Source organism: Strigops habroptila, chromosome 8 (assembly GCF_004027225.2).
Source record: "Strigops habroptila isolate Jane chromosome 8, bStrHab1.2.pri, whole genome shotgun sequence".
NCBI classification, from domain to species: domain Eukaryota; kingdom Metazoa; phylum Chordata; class Aves; order Psittaciformes; family Psittacidae; genus Strigops; species Strigops habroptila.
In genome coordinates this window covers 39,254,722-39,268,799 of record NC_044284.2, presented here as the reverse complement: position 1 = coordinate 39,268,799, position 14,078 = coordinate 39,254,722, and the positions used below count along the sequence as shown (strand labels likewise).

The following is a 14,078-nucleotide window of genomic DNA, read 5'->3' as shown; positions in this document are numbered from 1 at the left end:
CCTAGCAAGTGAGTCTGAAAATCTAACAGTCTGAAGAGGAGCCTTGTTTGTGACACCGGGACATTAGCTCTGATTTTGGCCTTGCAGCTGGTGGGTACGCTAGGTCAAGAAGGCATTGTGTTAGTGTATAACAAGCTCTCTTGACAAACTGTCTAAACAGCATAGAGGAAATGAAAACAACGGACCACTCAAGATAGGAAGACAAAACAATACATAGGACTTTTGAACCAAGTGACAGCTTTGCTTAGCCCAGCTCTGTCCTGCTTTCACTTACTGGCTTTTATGCTTGCTTTTCTAAACTAGACTGTTTCTAGGCTCTGAGATGATTGCCCATAGCACACCCGTCAAAGAGCAACCCAAATCTACCCCAGGTGGGAGCTCTGGTGAAAGCACAGACTCGGCCAGTGTTTCATCATGTGAGTTTAACCACTCTGAAGCTGAAGACGTCTGCATCGGTCCCGTAGACACTCCTGACACTCTTGACGCTCCTGATGAGTCTCAGAAAAAGGTACAATCTGGGCCTTGTTGCCAGCATAAATAGACTGTAAGAGACTGTTGACACACAGCCAGGCCCTAGACGCTTTCCCAAGCCTGTTGGTCTTGACTAGAGCATTGCTTTTAGTAGAATGGAGAGGCTATAGAAATAGATGTGTAAAAATTGAAGCAATGCAAGTCAGGATTTTTGCACAATCCTTTCTATGTTGCTGAGATACAAGGCAGACTGAAGTTCTCCTTCCCTGAAACCTGATGTTCTTGTGCTTGGCAGTGTTCTTATCTTAGGTGAGACCCTAGAGAAGCGCTAGATGAATTTTTCTTTCAGTCTCTAACTCTCCTTTTTGAGAGGGATGGGGCAGGTTAGTGACATTTCTACCTTCGAGCCTGGTGTGAGGAGCCTGAGCATCACACTCGCTCATGGCACATTAGCGGTAAAATGGACAAGAGGATTTATAAGTCCCAACAAACAAAACCAAATGAAACAGGAGATGGGATCAGCTGAAGAGTAGTAAGATCAGCAGCCAGTCATTTCCTCTTTGAATATCCCAGGTTTGATGAGTTATTCTGCTGTCAGCAGCCCGCTTTTGTGTCCATCCTCAACCAGCTTTGTGCTCACAAAGCCCAGCTGCACTAAGACTGTGCCTCCACTCTGGGAAAGGTGTCTTCTAGGTGTGGAAGCATGTGTGCATTAGTAACAGCCTAATCCTGGGGAAGACAGAGCAGCTGCAGTTGCCCAAGTGACAGGCAGGTAAGGTCAGGGTTGACTAACCCTGTGGGTTTGACCTCCTGCGAGCTGCTCCTGCCAACATGAACACCTTGCCTTGACTCAGGTTAGTTTCACTTGAAAAGTCAGTGTGCAGTGCGGAGCTGCTGCACCTCCTCCTGCACACCAGCTCACTCTTAGCACATGCAGCCAGTGTCTTACACAAAGGCACTGAACCAGAGCACCTGGAATCCATCCTGTTTTGCAGAGAAGGCAAAGCCGTGCACCCTGGCAGCTGGGACACGCCATGGCAAAATGAGCGTAAGGCTGAAGCTGTGAGTGTTTGTGCTGAGAGTAGATAGGCCGGGTGTGCGCTGCGACCATCCAGAGAGACAAACTATACAGGCAGGAAAACAGCAGAAGGGATCTGGTAAGGGGAGCCACAGAGACATCTTTCCTACACACTCTGCCTTTTGAACTAAATTCTGTTAACTGTATTGTTGAAGCCCTTTTCAGGGATGTTTTTTTGAAGAGTGTCATTTTGGGGTTTAGCTGATTGATATTTTAAATTACATTGTACTAAATGTTCCTGAATCAAATTAAGCAAAAATCCCAGACACTGGCATCCATAAATTGTTTAAACTGTTTAGCTGGAGCAGTTGTTAATGGTGGTTTTGATAAGCAAGTTGGGAGAGGGAAGATCCTCTCAGCAGTTCTTGAACAAGGCCAACAAAGAGAATGGCCAAGCCCTGAGCAGCAGGAGAAGGAAGGAAGGAAGGAAGGAATGAAGAAAGGAAGGGGGCAAATTTCACTAAGGAAAGAATATTCAAGGAGAGGTGGCAGACAGGGAGGTGTGTGTGTATCTTCACTCCTGTAAAGGCTCCAACCTGGAGCAGGAGCAGTGATGCCCATGACTCCATCTTCTTTCCCAGCCGGGGTTGCCTATAACCTGATTCTGTTCGTTTTATCTGCTGCCACCTCCTGGCCTGCTCTTACTGAGAGGCAAGAGGAAGCAGTGCACAGTGTCCAGCACACCAAATTGGAAATCAATTTTCATTAAAATGGTGAAAAGAATCCAATGAAGTTCACTTTTTCTGGAGGCAAGGAATACCACTGCCAGTCTGCTGGGCAGAGTGCAGATGGCTGAGGTTTTCTATATGCCTTCTGCTTTCCCAAGTTCTTCCTCCAGAATGACTCATGCAGACAGAAAAGATGTCCAGCTTGTGACAGTGTTTTTCTTTCTTTCTGTTGTGTAGCTCTCCGAATCCTCCACCTCCAGTTCCATCAGCTGTTCTATGGATGCATCTCCCTTGGGGGTGGCATCTGTAATCTCAGCTCCTGCCGTGCTGTTCTCCAGTGACAAGTGCTCTAACTCCGTGACACCCATTACCTCAAAAGAACTGTCTCCTGTTTACAACCAGCAGAACAAAGATACGTGCATCATCCGAATCAGCACAGAAGACAACAATGGCAATATGTACAAGAGTATCCTGGTGAGTGATGTGGAACAGCAAATGGTGTTAGTGTAGATGATGTCTTTACCTAGGGCTTAAACAAATGGTGCTTTTAGTTTTTAAAGCACCTATTCACTGAGCTGACTAATCAAACCTGCCTTGCAAGAGAAAATGACAAACATTACAATTCGAAATATGCTTTTGGTCACTCAGGGACTGTGGGAGGGATGTAACCAACACAGAGGGGTTGTTCTTAGCTCTTTCAGCTACCTTATGATTTTAATGGTCTGATGTCCCCACATTGCAGAGATGGTCCCCAAGGACCTAACAAATTTGGTTATTGGCAAGAGCAGTCTTCCTTCTGACTGCATAAGGCTCTGGAGGGAGCCCAGTGTGTGCTCCGGATGCACAGCGCTTCCACAGCAGACAGTAAACCCAGTTACAAGGCCAAAAACCTTTGCAGGATGTCAAAGAAAGTATTTAGGACAGGAGACTGCAGATTAATTGATGTCTGCAAACAACAGTTGGCGCAGCTATTTAAGTGGACTTTTTATGGTTAGGTGAGAGCAGCATCTCATCTCTCAAAGTGTTTGCTCTGTGATTTACTACTGCTTCTTCTAATAGAATATCTGTCATCTTGAACTAAAAACCTACCACCACCAAATGTCAGTACCTAGTACTTTGTTACTGACCCGTCATTTTTTCAGTTCTCTGAAATGTTTCCTAAGACCAAGCAGTTTGCAGAAAGGCAGGCCTTTGCTAATTACTAAATCATTATATAGCATGAACAAGCAAAAGTTCTCATTGCAACTCTGTCTTTTCAGCTAACTAACCAAGACAAAACTCCTGCTGTTCTCCAGAGAGCTCTGTTAAAGCATAACCTGGAATCTGATGCAGCTGAGGACTATGAGCTTGTACAGGTCATCTCTGAGGATAAAGGTAGGGAATCGGAACTCTGCTATTGCTTGAAAGGTTCTCCTGGATTTTGAAGCAAAGAGTAAAATGTGAAGCAATGTTAGAAATGCCATGCACATGTTGTCACAGCTGGCAGTGAGAATAACTGCCAGGGGTGCGCAGGGATGATTTATCATGACTGCCAGCACATTGCTTTATACAGGCAGGGCTTGCTTGTGGGTTGCCAGGTAGACATTTGTATGTATGTGCACTGTGACTGTAGAGCTCTTGACTGAATGGCAGCTGCTCTCTGTCCCTGAGCACAGCCAGCCACCGGGGTCGGGTGGCAGGGTACAAACTCCCCAGGGATCAGGGCAGACCCAGATCCTACCGCTTTTATCAGGTCATGCAAACAGAGCTCCAAGCACAGTGTCCTCTTGGAGTGGCTGCCAGGGCCGCTGCCAGGCTGGCCATGGCCTGGATTTGGCCTCCATCTCCTGTCCTCTGCAACCCTGCTCCCCTTCTTTGTGGGGCAGCTGCTGTGGCTGCCACCTGATGCAGCTTTGGCTGAAGAGGCACAGCAGAACAAGAAAAGGGGCCCAAGTACTACCTGGCTGTGTACACTCAATCTTTTCACCCAGTCCCTGTTCTCTTGCAGCTTTCCTTCTATGGGCAATACTACAAATCAACACTTGCTCTGGTTCCTCTTTTGCAGAGCTGGTGATCCCAGACAATGCCAATGTGTTTTACGCCATGAACAGCCATGTGAACTTTGATTTCATCCTGCGGAAAAAAGCTTCGGTCAACATGGATTTGAAAATGAGGAGCCATTGCAATCTAACACTCCCAAGAACTGCCAGACGGGGGTGTTGGAGCAATAGGCTCAGCAAAATTACGCTGTGAGGGAGGCAAGGCCACAGGGAGAACCGGCTGAAGCTTTTCCCTTTGCTACCATCCAGTATTACAGAAAAACAGCAAATGAATTTGTCAGTATTCAACTTTGAAAACAGAAGACCTACAGCCAGCGAGGTGTCTTGTCTCCCTCGCAGCCTTATACGGACAGACAGACGTGGATTTACAGGACCGTAGGGACTAGAATTTTTTGTTGTTGTTTTGTTTTGCACATTAGCCTAGGAAGGTGAGAGCCCCAGTTAAAGGGGAAAACAGGACTGCAACGTTTGTCTTAGGAACATGACACAAGCCAACTCTTTTTGTGAGAAAACATTTTACTTTGTGCCAGTATTACACAGAAGGTGGTCTAAACTTATTTTTATAAAACTGGAGAAGAAAAGTCTCAGTACAGTTGCACCGGAACTAAGGAGGAGGTCCCAGCCAGCCTCCAGCTGACTGATGGGAGCACTGGTTTGCAGAAGGTGTGGGTGAGCTGAGTGCCAGTAGCAGTTGCTGCCTCCAGGAGGCATTTGATTTACGAAAAATCAGGGTGGGTACTCACCACTGGGGACAGCAGAAACTGCAAGCATGTGTATTGCTCTCTCACGCAGCTGGCAAACTTCTTTTTGCACTTGTTCTGCACCAGAAAATTGCCTATTTTGGATATATCTTTTTCCCCAAAGAACTTTAATAGAACAGACTGCACTTGCTTTTGGATGAATGTCCTAGTTTGTTCATGAACAAGGCAAACAAATGCTATTTGTCGGGATTTAGGTCTTGTCTTAATGCCACCACAGGGTGGTTCTCCTTTTACACTGCTAACCCATTGAACAGAAATCAATGCCTTTTGCATGTACTCTGAAATGACTGATGTACCTCTTTTTTAATGTGCAATCACTCTTCAAGAGCAAAACTTTTAACTCACATTTTCATTCATGAGGGGACACTACATGATCTTTTATTTTAAAAGTGAGTATTGAGATAGCCAGATTTTAAGCATTACCCCAACCAGTGATTTCATATACTTCTAACATTATTATGCATAATCTACAGGCACCTCCCTTGCTCTTTATATACGTCTATTAAATGAATTTCCAGACATAGTACATCCTTTCAGCTGGAATAGAGAATTTAATCATCTGTTCTGTGTGAAACTTTAAGTAACAATTTTTGAGGCTTTCCCCAGAACACTGGCTTCCTTGAAGTGATAGTTAAGAGATTTTACTTTTAAAAGCCAAAAATAAGACATTGGATTGTAAGCAGCCCTTATGGAAAAGGCTGTCTTTGAGATACATTAGTATTAGTTAAACCAGACTCAAATACTGCATTTTATCCATGCCTGGGCCTTGTTTCCTTCCAGTTCCGTAGCACTAATTTCCAAAACTGGGCTCAGGTTACATGCTTTGCGTCATGGTCAGTGATGCAAACATCACGATCATGCATGATCGTTAATGTTTTACACTCCTGTAAGGTTTATCATTTCTGTTTACAAGTAGCACCATGTAGGTCCTAGTCTGAATACTTTTAAGAATTCCAATTTAGTTTTTATTGAGACGGTGAAGGTAGTGAGTTTGTAACTGAGCCTTAACCTCTGCCCAGAGTTAGGGCAAGATTACAACAGAAGTTCAGTTTTCTCTGCATTTCAGTGTAAGCATCATTGATGTCTGTACGGTATCATTTCTGAAGTATAGTATTGCTCACTCAAAGGTGTATGTCTGTGTTAAGGTGAAAGCTGAATGTTCTTGATTTTAAAATTACACTTTCCATTGCGTTACGTATGAAAAAGATGTTTTTAATTGCTATCCTGTGATCTTTATACAATAAGTATTAAACGTTTTTCCACTAGTATTTGCCTCGGGTGAGTCTATGTTCTTAGCTTAGACTTTCTTGCTGCATGTCAGGTTGGGGGTTTTTGTTTGTTTGGTGTTGGGTTTGGGTTTTGTTTAACACCTCACACCACCTCCATCGCTCTCATCAACTTCATCGCTTTTACTGTTGGAACTTCTTCCAGCTCCTGCAACTCATCTTCCCTGCCCCCTTGAGAACTTGAAACACCACATTTCAGCTGTATCCCTGTAGGTGTAACCCTTCAGCTACAACCTGCCTTCTGCATTGTTTTCATTTTCAACATCACATCCAGTAACAAGTTATGGACTGGTTGTAACAGCGCCAGCATTCCTGGCGTGCATCTTGTTTAAATGTCTACAGTTTTTTGTGAGGATGGCTTCTGTGTTTCAACAACAGAGGGGCTAGCAAGGGTTGTCCAAGTAAACCAGTCTCACCTCTGTTACCCATCGAGTCACAGCAGCTTATCATGAGCTCTGTGTAGTCCAGTTGCACGCTGCAAGAGTGCAATGAGCTTGTTGAGAGCTAAAGGTAAACGTCAGGGTACACTGAGGGAAATGGCTAGAAGCTCAGCAGCAGGGAGAACCCAGGTCCTCCAGGTGATGAGTGGGAAGACGGTAACAGAAAAGTAAGTTCCTTACTTCGTCAAATCCCATCTTGTCAGGGTGCTTTGGAGGAACAGAGACATACTGAGAGGGTTCAATGGGAGGACGATCGACTGAAAGAGAGGAGAGATCCAAGCATCACCTTCACGTACATGTTGCATCAATATAATGCGTTGCCATGTGTTTTCATCACTGGGCCGAAAGCCCCAAGGAGCTGGGATGTGAAGTCAGGCCAGGAGCGGGTATAGCAGAAAGCGTCCACGTTGCAAAGCAGAAGCCAGCAGCCGTGTGCCAGACAGGCATCATGACAAAACACAGGGTTCTGCAGCACCCGCTCCACATTAAAGATGCATCTTTGCTTTTGATCTGGGGAAGCTGAGGGATTTTGTGAATGGGGTTGACCTGACTGTGAAGTGATTACATCCCTGGGTAGAAGATGGAAAACTGCATATCAAAACTGCACGAGAACAGTCAGATCAGGATGCAGAATCCCAAGGGGAAGAAAGCTGGGCTGCTGGCAAGAGAGCTCCACAAACATTAACTGCGGGGTACTGGGAGTGAGGGCTGGCGTGTGGGGTGTCCATCATGGCAGGGCACAGCAACTTACTCATAGCTTCGATTAGCGTGTGCACAAAGTTCTCAGTTTCTTCTTGCAGTGTCTGCTGCGATTTCAGGGGCATGGGAAGGAAACCGTAGTGTTCACGGTTGCAGATGAACATCTGGATTCCTGGGGATCACACAAAACCAGAAATTAGAGTCAGACCTTTACCAGCGGATTTCACTGCTTTGTTGCTATGTCGCCACAATCCAGCTTATGCCAGGACCTCAGTCCCAAGAAAGTCTGCTTCATAAGCAATCAATCAAAAAGCACCACAGTGCCATCTTCTGTTTTATTCAGCCAGCAGCAAGTGACCTCTCCTATGAAATCAATTTCCACTTGCTCCCTAACAGCAGCTATTTTTACCCTGCAATCAGTTTTCCTCTAAACAGACTGGAAAGCCTCCTCTTAGAACAGATAAAGGGTCTGTTCCAGCCTTTGCCTTCACGCTACAAAAACAATCATACGGCAGAGGCAGAACTGGCCTTTAGCAAAAGCAGTGTCTGATACGCGTACACATACAGCAGGACTCCCGCTGGTACCTGGGGAGTATCACAGGAACCCCCATCCCCAAATCCCCCCCTGCACTGCTCAGACCTGGCACCTCACCTGACAATCCCTTCACAAACCCAGAGCCAAAAGCAGGAACAGGTTTTCAGCCTCTGAGTAAGCCAGCCTCAAGTGATGCAATGGGCTTCCACCTGCAGCTGTGATGAAGGAGATGCAGCAGCAACCCTGGGACATGGGGCCTCTCTCCCTGCACAGAGCCAGGGCTCAGCAACGGCCTCCAAACCGGGGATGAGGGGCAGAATGTGCCAGGACAATGGGGAAGAGTGTCAAGATGAACGAAGGGAGATTTAGACATTAGGAAGAAGTTCTTCATTATGAGGGTGGTGAGACACTGGCACAGGTTGCCCAGAGAAGCTGTGGCTGCCCCATCCCTGGAAGTGCTTAAGGCCAGGTTGGACGGGGCTTTGAGCAACCTGATGTAGCGGAAGGTGTCCCTGTCCGTGGCAAGGGGGTTGGAACTAGATGATCTTTAAGGTCCCTTACAACACAATCCAGTCTATGATTCTACAAATGGGGAAACACGCAGGTTTCAAAGTGCAGGGTGAAGGGTAGAGGCATTTTTACTCATGAGTGGGCAGGCAGGACCCCCCCTGCAGCAAAGGAAGGCTGCATTTGTTACACACCTGCGAGGGGTGAAGTGGTTCACACGAACAGGAAGCAGTCCTGGTGTGGGAGAGGAGGCCCTGCCCTGCACATGGGCAAAGACGGGTGCAGGTCTAGCAGAGCAGGCAGCCTTAGAGAGGGAACAGCTCAAACAAACCCAGCGTGGCGAGGGGCAATGGAAGCTTTGGTCTGCGCTTTGCAAGGAGTCTCTGTCAGATCGCAGTAAGTACGGAACGACTCCTCCAGGGTGGAGGAGCCAAGTCTGATCCCCAGCTTCAACAGCACACGCTGGGTCAAATGCAGGCACAGGCAGTTCAGCTCCCCTGGGACCACACGGGATGGAGTTGCAAGGCCCAAGGCATCAGGGTAGCTGCAGGCTCTGTTACCAGCCTAGCAAGGGATTCGGGCTGAGTTTTGCAGTCAAGCATCTTCCTGCTTCTGTTTGCTTTGGCTACAAAATAAGACAATATGTTTTCACCTGTGCTGGCAAAAGACTTTGAGGAATATATATGATGACCATCTTGGAAGCGACAAGCTGCCACCAAACATGGTCCTTTCCTTTCCAGGACTAGTTTGTACTGTGCCCTGAACATTACAGGAAAATCCTAGAGAGAGACACCAGCAAGGAGAAAAGATACTTTCCAAAAGAGGTCATAATATAACATCCTTCCACTCCAAAGCTTTTGCAGCTGCTTGTTCGAGGAGCTGAATCTGAAGGTGTGAAAACAGAGAGAAGATGCAAAGCCTCTCCTCGGAGCAGACGCCTTTGCAAGAGAGAGACCCCCCCAGCTGCTGAGCTTCTTCACTGGCAACGTCCCAGCAACCTGCGATCAGCAAAACGCTGTTCCCTCTGCACTGACAGAGGGTTTGCTCACTGTCAGCTACAACTGCAGCAGCACTGGGCCTGATGTCACATGAGGCAACACACTCAAAACCTACATCCAGAGAAGTCAAGGGAAAGCATTTCATTGTTTTTCCTTGAGCTCTGATAACATCTTTTATGAATTAACCACAATCTGAAAGACACTTTCTTTTTTTCAAAGCCCTTCATTTTCTTTTTTTTTTATTTGAACGAAACAAGCACAACCACCCCCCTCCCTCTAGGAAATAAATGAAAAGCAGACACTACCTGAATGCATCAACACACCAGGTATTAGTCCCCCTAATCCTTGGTATTTTTAGCAGAGCAGAATTGTCTGCATAATGACCCCAGTGTTTCTACCACTTTAAGTTCTGCAGTAAATTGCTGGCTACACTACTTGCCAAGACACATTCAGCTGTCAGCTGCAAGTTAGGTAGATGGCATAATAAAAAAATACTACCTGCTGACATTCATGGATTTGGCACTGATCTAATCAACTAATCTTATCTGGCTCACTGAGCTCTGTTCTTACCTTCTGCTGCCTTAAATACAGTTGATCTGTATAGATTCACACCAGTATTTCTGTTCCTTCGGGGATAAAAGCTGCTTTAGAATGGTAAAACTACCTTACAACGGGGAGGCAGACTTGCTCTCCAGCTCTGTTTTTGTAATCAAGTAAACGATTGGCACCAGGGACAGAAAAGGTGCAGATACTTGTATAACGATCAGCCTTTGTCAGGCAGTGACCAGCACTCACAGCTATGCCCTAAACCCACAGCCATATTCAGGCAACTTCTATTTCCCCCAGGTCCCTGTGAGCAGACCTTCCTGCTGGCTGCCTCTAGTTCCTCAGAGCCTCAGGCTGAAAGGAAGCTCAGGAGATCTGGCTGGCTAAATGCTATCTTGCACAGGAGTGCAAGGGGCCCTACGGAGTCCTCCCACACTGACATTTTGGTCTGAGCCAGTGCTCCCACCACGGGCCACATCCTCCCAGCAGAGGTGGGATGGTCTCTTTGGAGCGTCACAAAACAGTTGCTTTGAGCAGTAGATCCACTGTGCAAAATCGATGGTTTGACCTGAGGCGTTTTCACATTTCTGAACTTGGATGTCATCCTTTTATCCTGGGTGACAAAACTCAGCCCACGACACAAGCCAACAGTCTGAGCAGATCAATGGGCCAGGGTGTTGAAGCAAAGCCTTTGATGTCATGGGCCACTCCTGGAAAAAGCTAAAGTGTTCTAGGATGGCAGGGAAAAATGAGGGATTTCAATCCCTGAACTATTTCTTACACAGATGGAGCTAATGCAATGCAGTTACCACACACACTGGGTGCTGCCCTTCTGGGAGAGCTGTCAGAGGGAACAAGTGGGGCAAGTAGATTGGAGGGAGCTTGCTTTGCCAGCCAGACTTACACTTCAGTTCTCCTCTGGGGCCAATATTCCCATGTCCTGAGCACAAAAGTCAGGACCCCATCTCGCCTCTGCCTCCCAAGGCTCTAGTTTCAGCTCTTGCTGCCTCTACCATTCGTCTTTCTCATCTGATGCCCCTCATTCTCTCATAGCTGAGTTTTAAAATACCCTGCTTAGTCTGCCAAGACAATGCCATCTTTTCCAGTGCTGTCAAGAACTTCCAACCAGAAACATCACTAAAAGGAAAGCTACAGACAGCTGGTGGCTGCTGTGCTGGTCTCGAAATGGTGGGAAAGGCAGTTTTCTCAGCCCATCTCTTCTGCAGAAGCCAAAACTGCCAAAACCAACAAGCTATACTGCTTCACTTTCTCTCTGTTTGACTGAAGGGCAGCCCTTCTTGCTCACCTTAACTTTGCCTCCTTTACAAACAGAGGACACATAACACCAAATGCACATCACTCAGAGGACCCACAAGCCATTTTTCTCTGCTACTTCACTTCAGGAAGCCAGAAAACCAGCCATGGAGCTCTAAACAGAAGTGCATTTCATTGGTGCTGCTGAGCTTTCACTGGTCCCTTTTGCCTTATAAGGCCCCAAACTTTCCCCTTTTCAACACAGCGGGACAAAGAACAATATCGATGGCCATTATGACCATGCCCTTCCCAGGAGCTCCTCTGAGCTCTGACACCGCTATATGCAGGTCTGCCGGCCAGGACTTCGCTGGAGACACAACACCCACCAGATCCGCTCTGCAAAAACAAACGGGACTAAACATCTTCACCAGAAGCACAGCAGCAGCAGCAGCCGCCCTTAAAATTTTGACAGTGACTTCTCAGAGACAACTGGAGCTCTCGGCACACACCAACAGCCATTCCAGACAAGGAAAGACGACCCTGAGGGTGTGACCTGGCCTGAAGGGACCCCTGGATTTCAGGTCTAACTGAAATCCTCCCATGGGCACGCAGAAACCAACCCCGGGATCAGCCAAAGCGGTGCCCATTGTCTCTCTGCCATGCCCCAAGGGTCTCAAGGCAGCAAAGGGCTCACCCGGCTCTCCCAAAGCACCAAGAACACAATGGCAAGCATGCACCGATTTTACTGCTCACACACCAGCTCTGACCCACTCTTGCCTGCAAGAGATTTCCTCTCAGCACAGCCCACAGACTCCACATCATTCCCCTGAAAGTTGCACTGACGCTGCTCTCCAGAAAACCCAACCAAGCAAACAAAAACCCCCACAAAAGCCCAAAACAAAACCCACCTACCTCAGACAATTCCTGCTGAGCTGCCATCAAGCAAAGCCTCATCAACACTGCGGAGGATCAGCCTGGGTTTTGTTTTCCACAAGGGCTGCTACAGTTAAGGACTCTCTGGCCTTCTGGCCTTCCCCCGGACCCCGGGGCCTCGCTCCCCGCTCCCGGCGCCGCGCCCGCTCCTGCCGGCGGCGGAAGGAAATGGCCGCAGCACGAGGTCCCCCCGCGCTCCTCGGGCGCCGCGTGCCCGTCCCCTCCTCCTCACCCACGAAACGCTCGTGCTCGTGCTCGTGCTTGTGCTCGTGCTCGTGCTCGGGCCCGGGCCCGGGCCCGCGCGCTTCCACCCGGCGGGACCGCGCCGACGACACCTGCTGCTTCGCCGCGGCCAACGCGCGAGCCGGGGACGCGCGCCCCGCGCGGCTGCGCTGGCGGGGAGGCTTCCCGCCCGCGGCGCGAGGCCACGCGCCAAGCGGTGGGCGGGGCGGCGCGCGAGGCGAGCTGCCATTGGTCGGCCGCCCGCCGCGAATTCCCCGAGGGCGCGTTCTGTTGCCGCGGTGACGGACGCGGGTGTCACCGCCGCGGCTGTCAACAAGCTCAGTCCGCCCTCGACGCGGTCGAGGTCGCTGCGGTCCCTGCGCGCCTGGCGGCGGAACATGTCATGGAGGAGCAAGTTCCCCAAGTGCCGTCGTGCTTTCAGGCGGGTACGAGCCAGGCAGGACCCTGACACCCTCGCACAGCCCCGGCGCGGGGCGCGAAGCGGGGGTCGCACAACGCAGGGCCAACAGAACGTGTGCCGCACGGCCGATGGGTTGCTATGAGATGTAAAACAAAAATAGCGTTGGCTTGATGTTTCTGAGCAGAAGAAAGTAATCACCCCACTACTGCAGCACAGGTGGCTTCTTGTGATGGTGTTAGTTGACATCTACCATCCATCCCAAGAACAGATACAGGCTCCCAAGCACGACTACAGGCTGGGCAGAGGCTGGATTGAGAGCAGCTCTGAGGAGCAGGACTTGGGGGTGTTGATTGCTGAGAAGCTCCACACGAGCCGGCTTCAGTGTGCGCTTGCAGCCTGCAGCCAGAAAGCCAGCCGTGTGCTGGGCTGCATCAGAAGGAGTGTGACCAGCAGGTCGGGGGAGGCCATCCTCCTCCTCTGCTCTGCTCTCATGAGACCCCACCTGCAGTGCTGCATTCAGCTCTGGGGCCCCCAGCCCTGCTCGAGCAAGTCCATAGGAGGCCACAAAGATGATGCTGGAGCAACTCTTCTAAGGAGACAGGCTTAGAGAGTTGGGGTTGTTCAGCCTCGAGAACACAAGGCTCAGGGGAGACCTTATAGCAGCTGCCAGTGCCTAAGGAGACCTACAAGAAAACTGGAGAGGGGCTTTTGCCAAGGGCTGATAGGACAAAGGGGAGTGGCTTTAAACTGCAAGAGGGCAGACTTTGATGAAATATTACAAAGAAACTCTTTAATGTGAGGGTGGTGAGGCGCTGGCACAGGTTGCCCAGGGAAGCTGTGGCTGCCCCATCCCTGGCAGTGTTCACCGCCAGGTTGGACACAGGGGCTTGGAGCAACCTGCTCTAGCGGAAGGTGTCTCTGCCCGTGGCAGGGGGGTTGCAACTGGATGGGATTTAAGGTCCCTTCCAACCCAAACCATTCTGGGATTCTAGGATTTATCAGAAAGGGCAGAATGAGTAAGGTCTCATTTAAGACGTATTTTCTAAAAGAGCACTGTATGTGTTGTTCACCTAGGTGGATTCTAGGTTGTAGAACTGCGCATTCTAGAACAGTTCTGCCTCTTACACTGTGAGATTCTCAGTTTCCAAGTGGGATCACCTCTGCTGAAGTGAAGGGTGTTTAAAGCCACACTGAGAAGCAGCCCCTTTTTTTCACTCAGA

The 14,078-nt window shown here is 48.8% G+C and overlaps 1 protein-coding gene and 1 long non-coding RNA gene across 3 annotated transcripts in view; one reads left to right on the top strand and one right to left on the bottom strand.

The window, feature by feature from the left end:
* LOC115612308 (ral guanine nucleotide dissociation stimulator-like 1) overlaps positions 1-6,285 on the top strand; it is a 68,712-nt gene extending 62,427 nt beyond the window's left edge. For both annotated transcript variants that reach the window (XM_030496442.1, XM_030496441.1), the window contains 4 exons: positions 304-508; positions 2,455-2,691; positions 3,477-3,591; positions 4,262-6,285. In XM_030496442.1, coding sequence (XP_030352302.1) covers positions 304-508; positions 2,455-2,691; positions 3,477-3,591; positions 4,262-4,449 — 745 coding nt within the window. In that variant the 3' untranslated portion in view covers positions 4,450-6,285. The remainder of the gene's footprint in view (positions 1-303; positions 509-2,454; positions 2,692-3,476; positions 3,592-4,261) is intronic.
* Positions 6,286-6,907: 622 nt separating this feature from the next.
* Positions 6,908-12,209, bottom strand: LOC115612310. The gene is made up of 3 exons (XR_003992939.1): positions 12,195-12,209; positions 7,495-7,614; positions 6,908-7,000 (listed from the first exon to the last, which is right to left on the bottom strand). It is a non-coding gene; the product is annotated as an uncharacterized LOC115612310 (long non-coding RNA).
* Between the last annotated feature and the right edge of the window lie 1,869 nt (positions 12,210-14,078).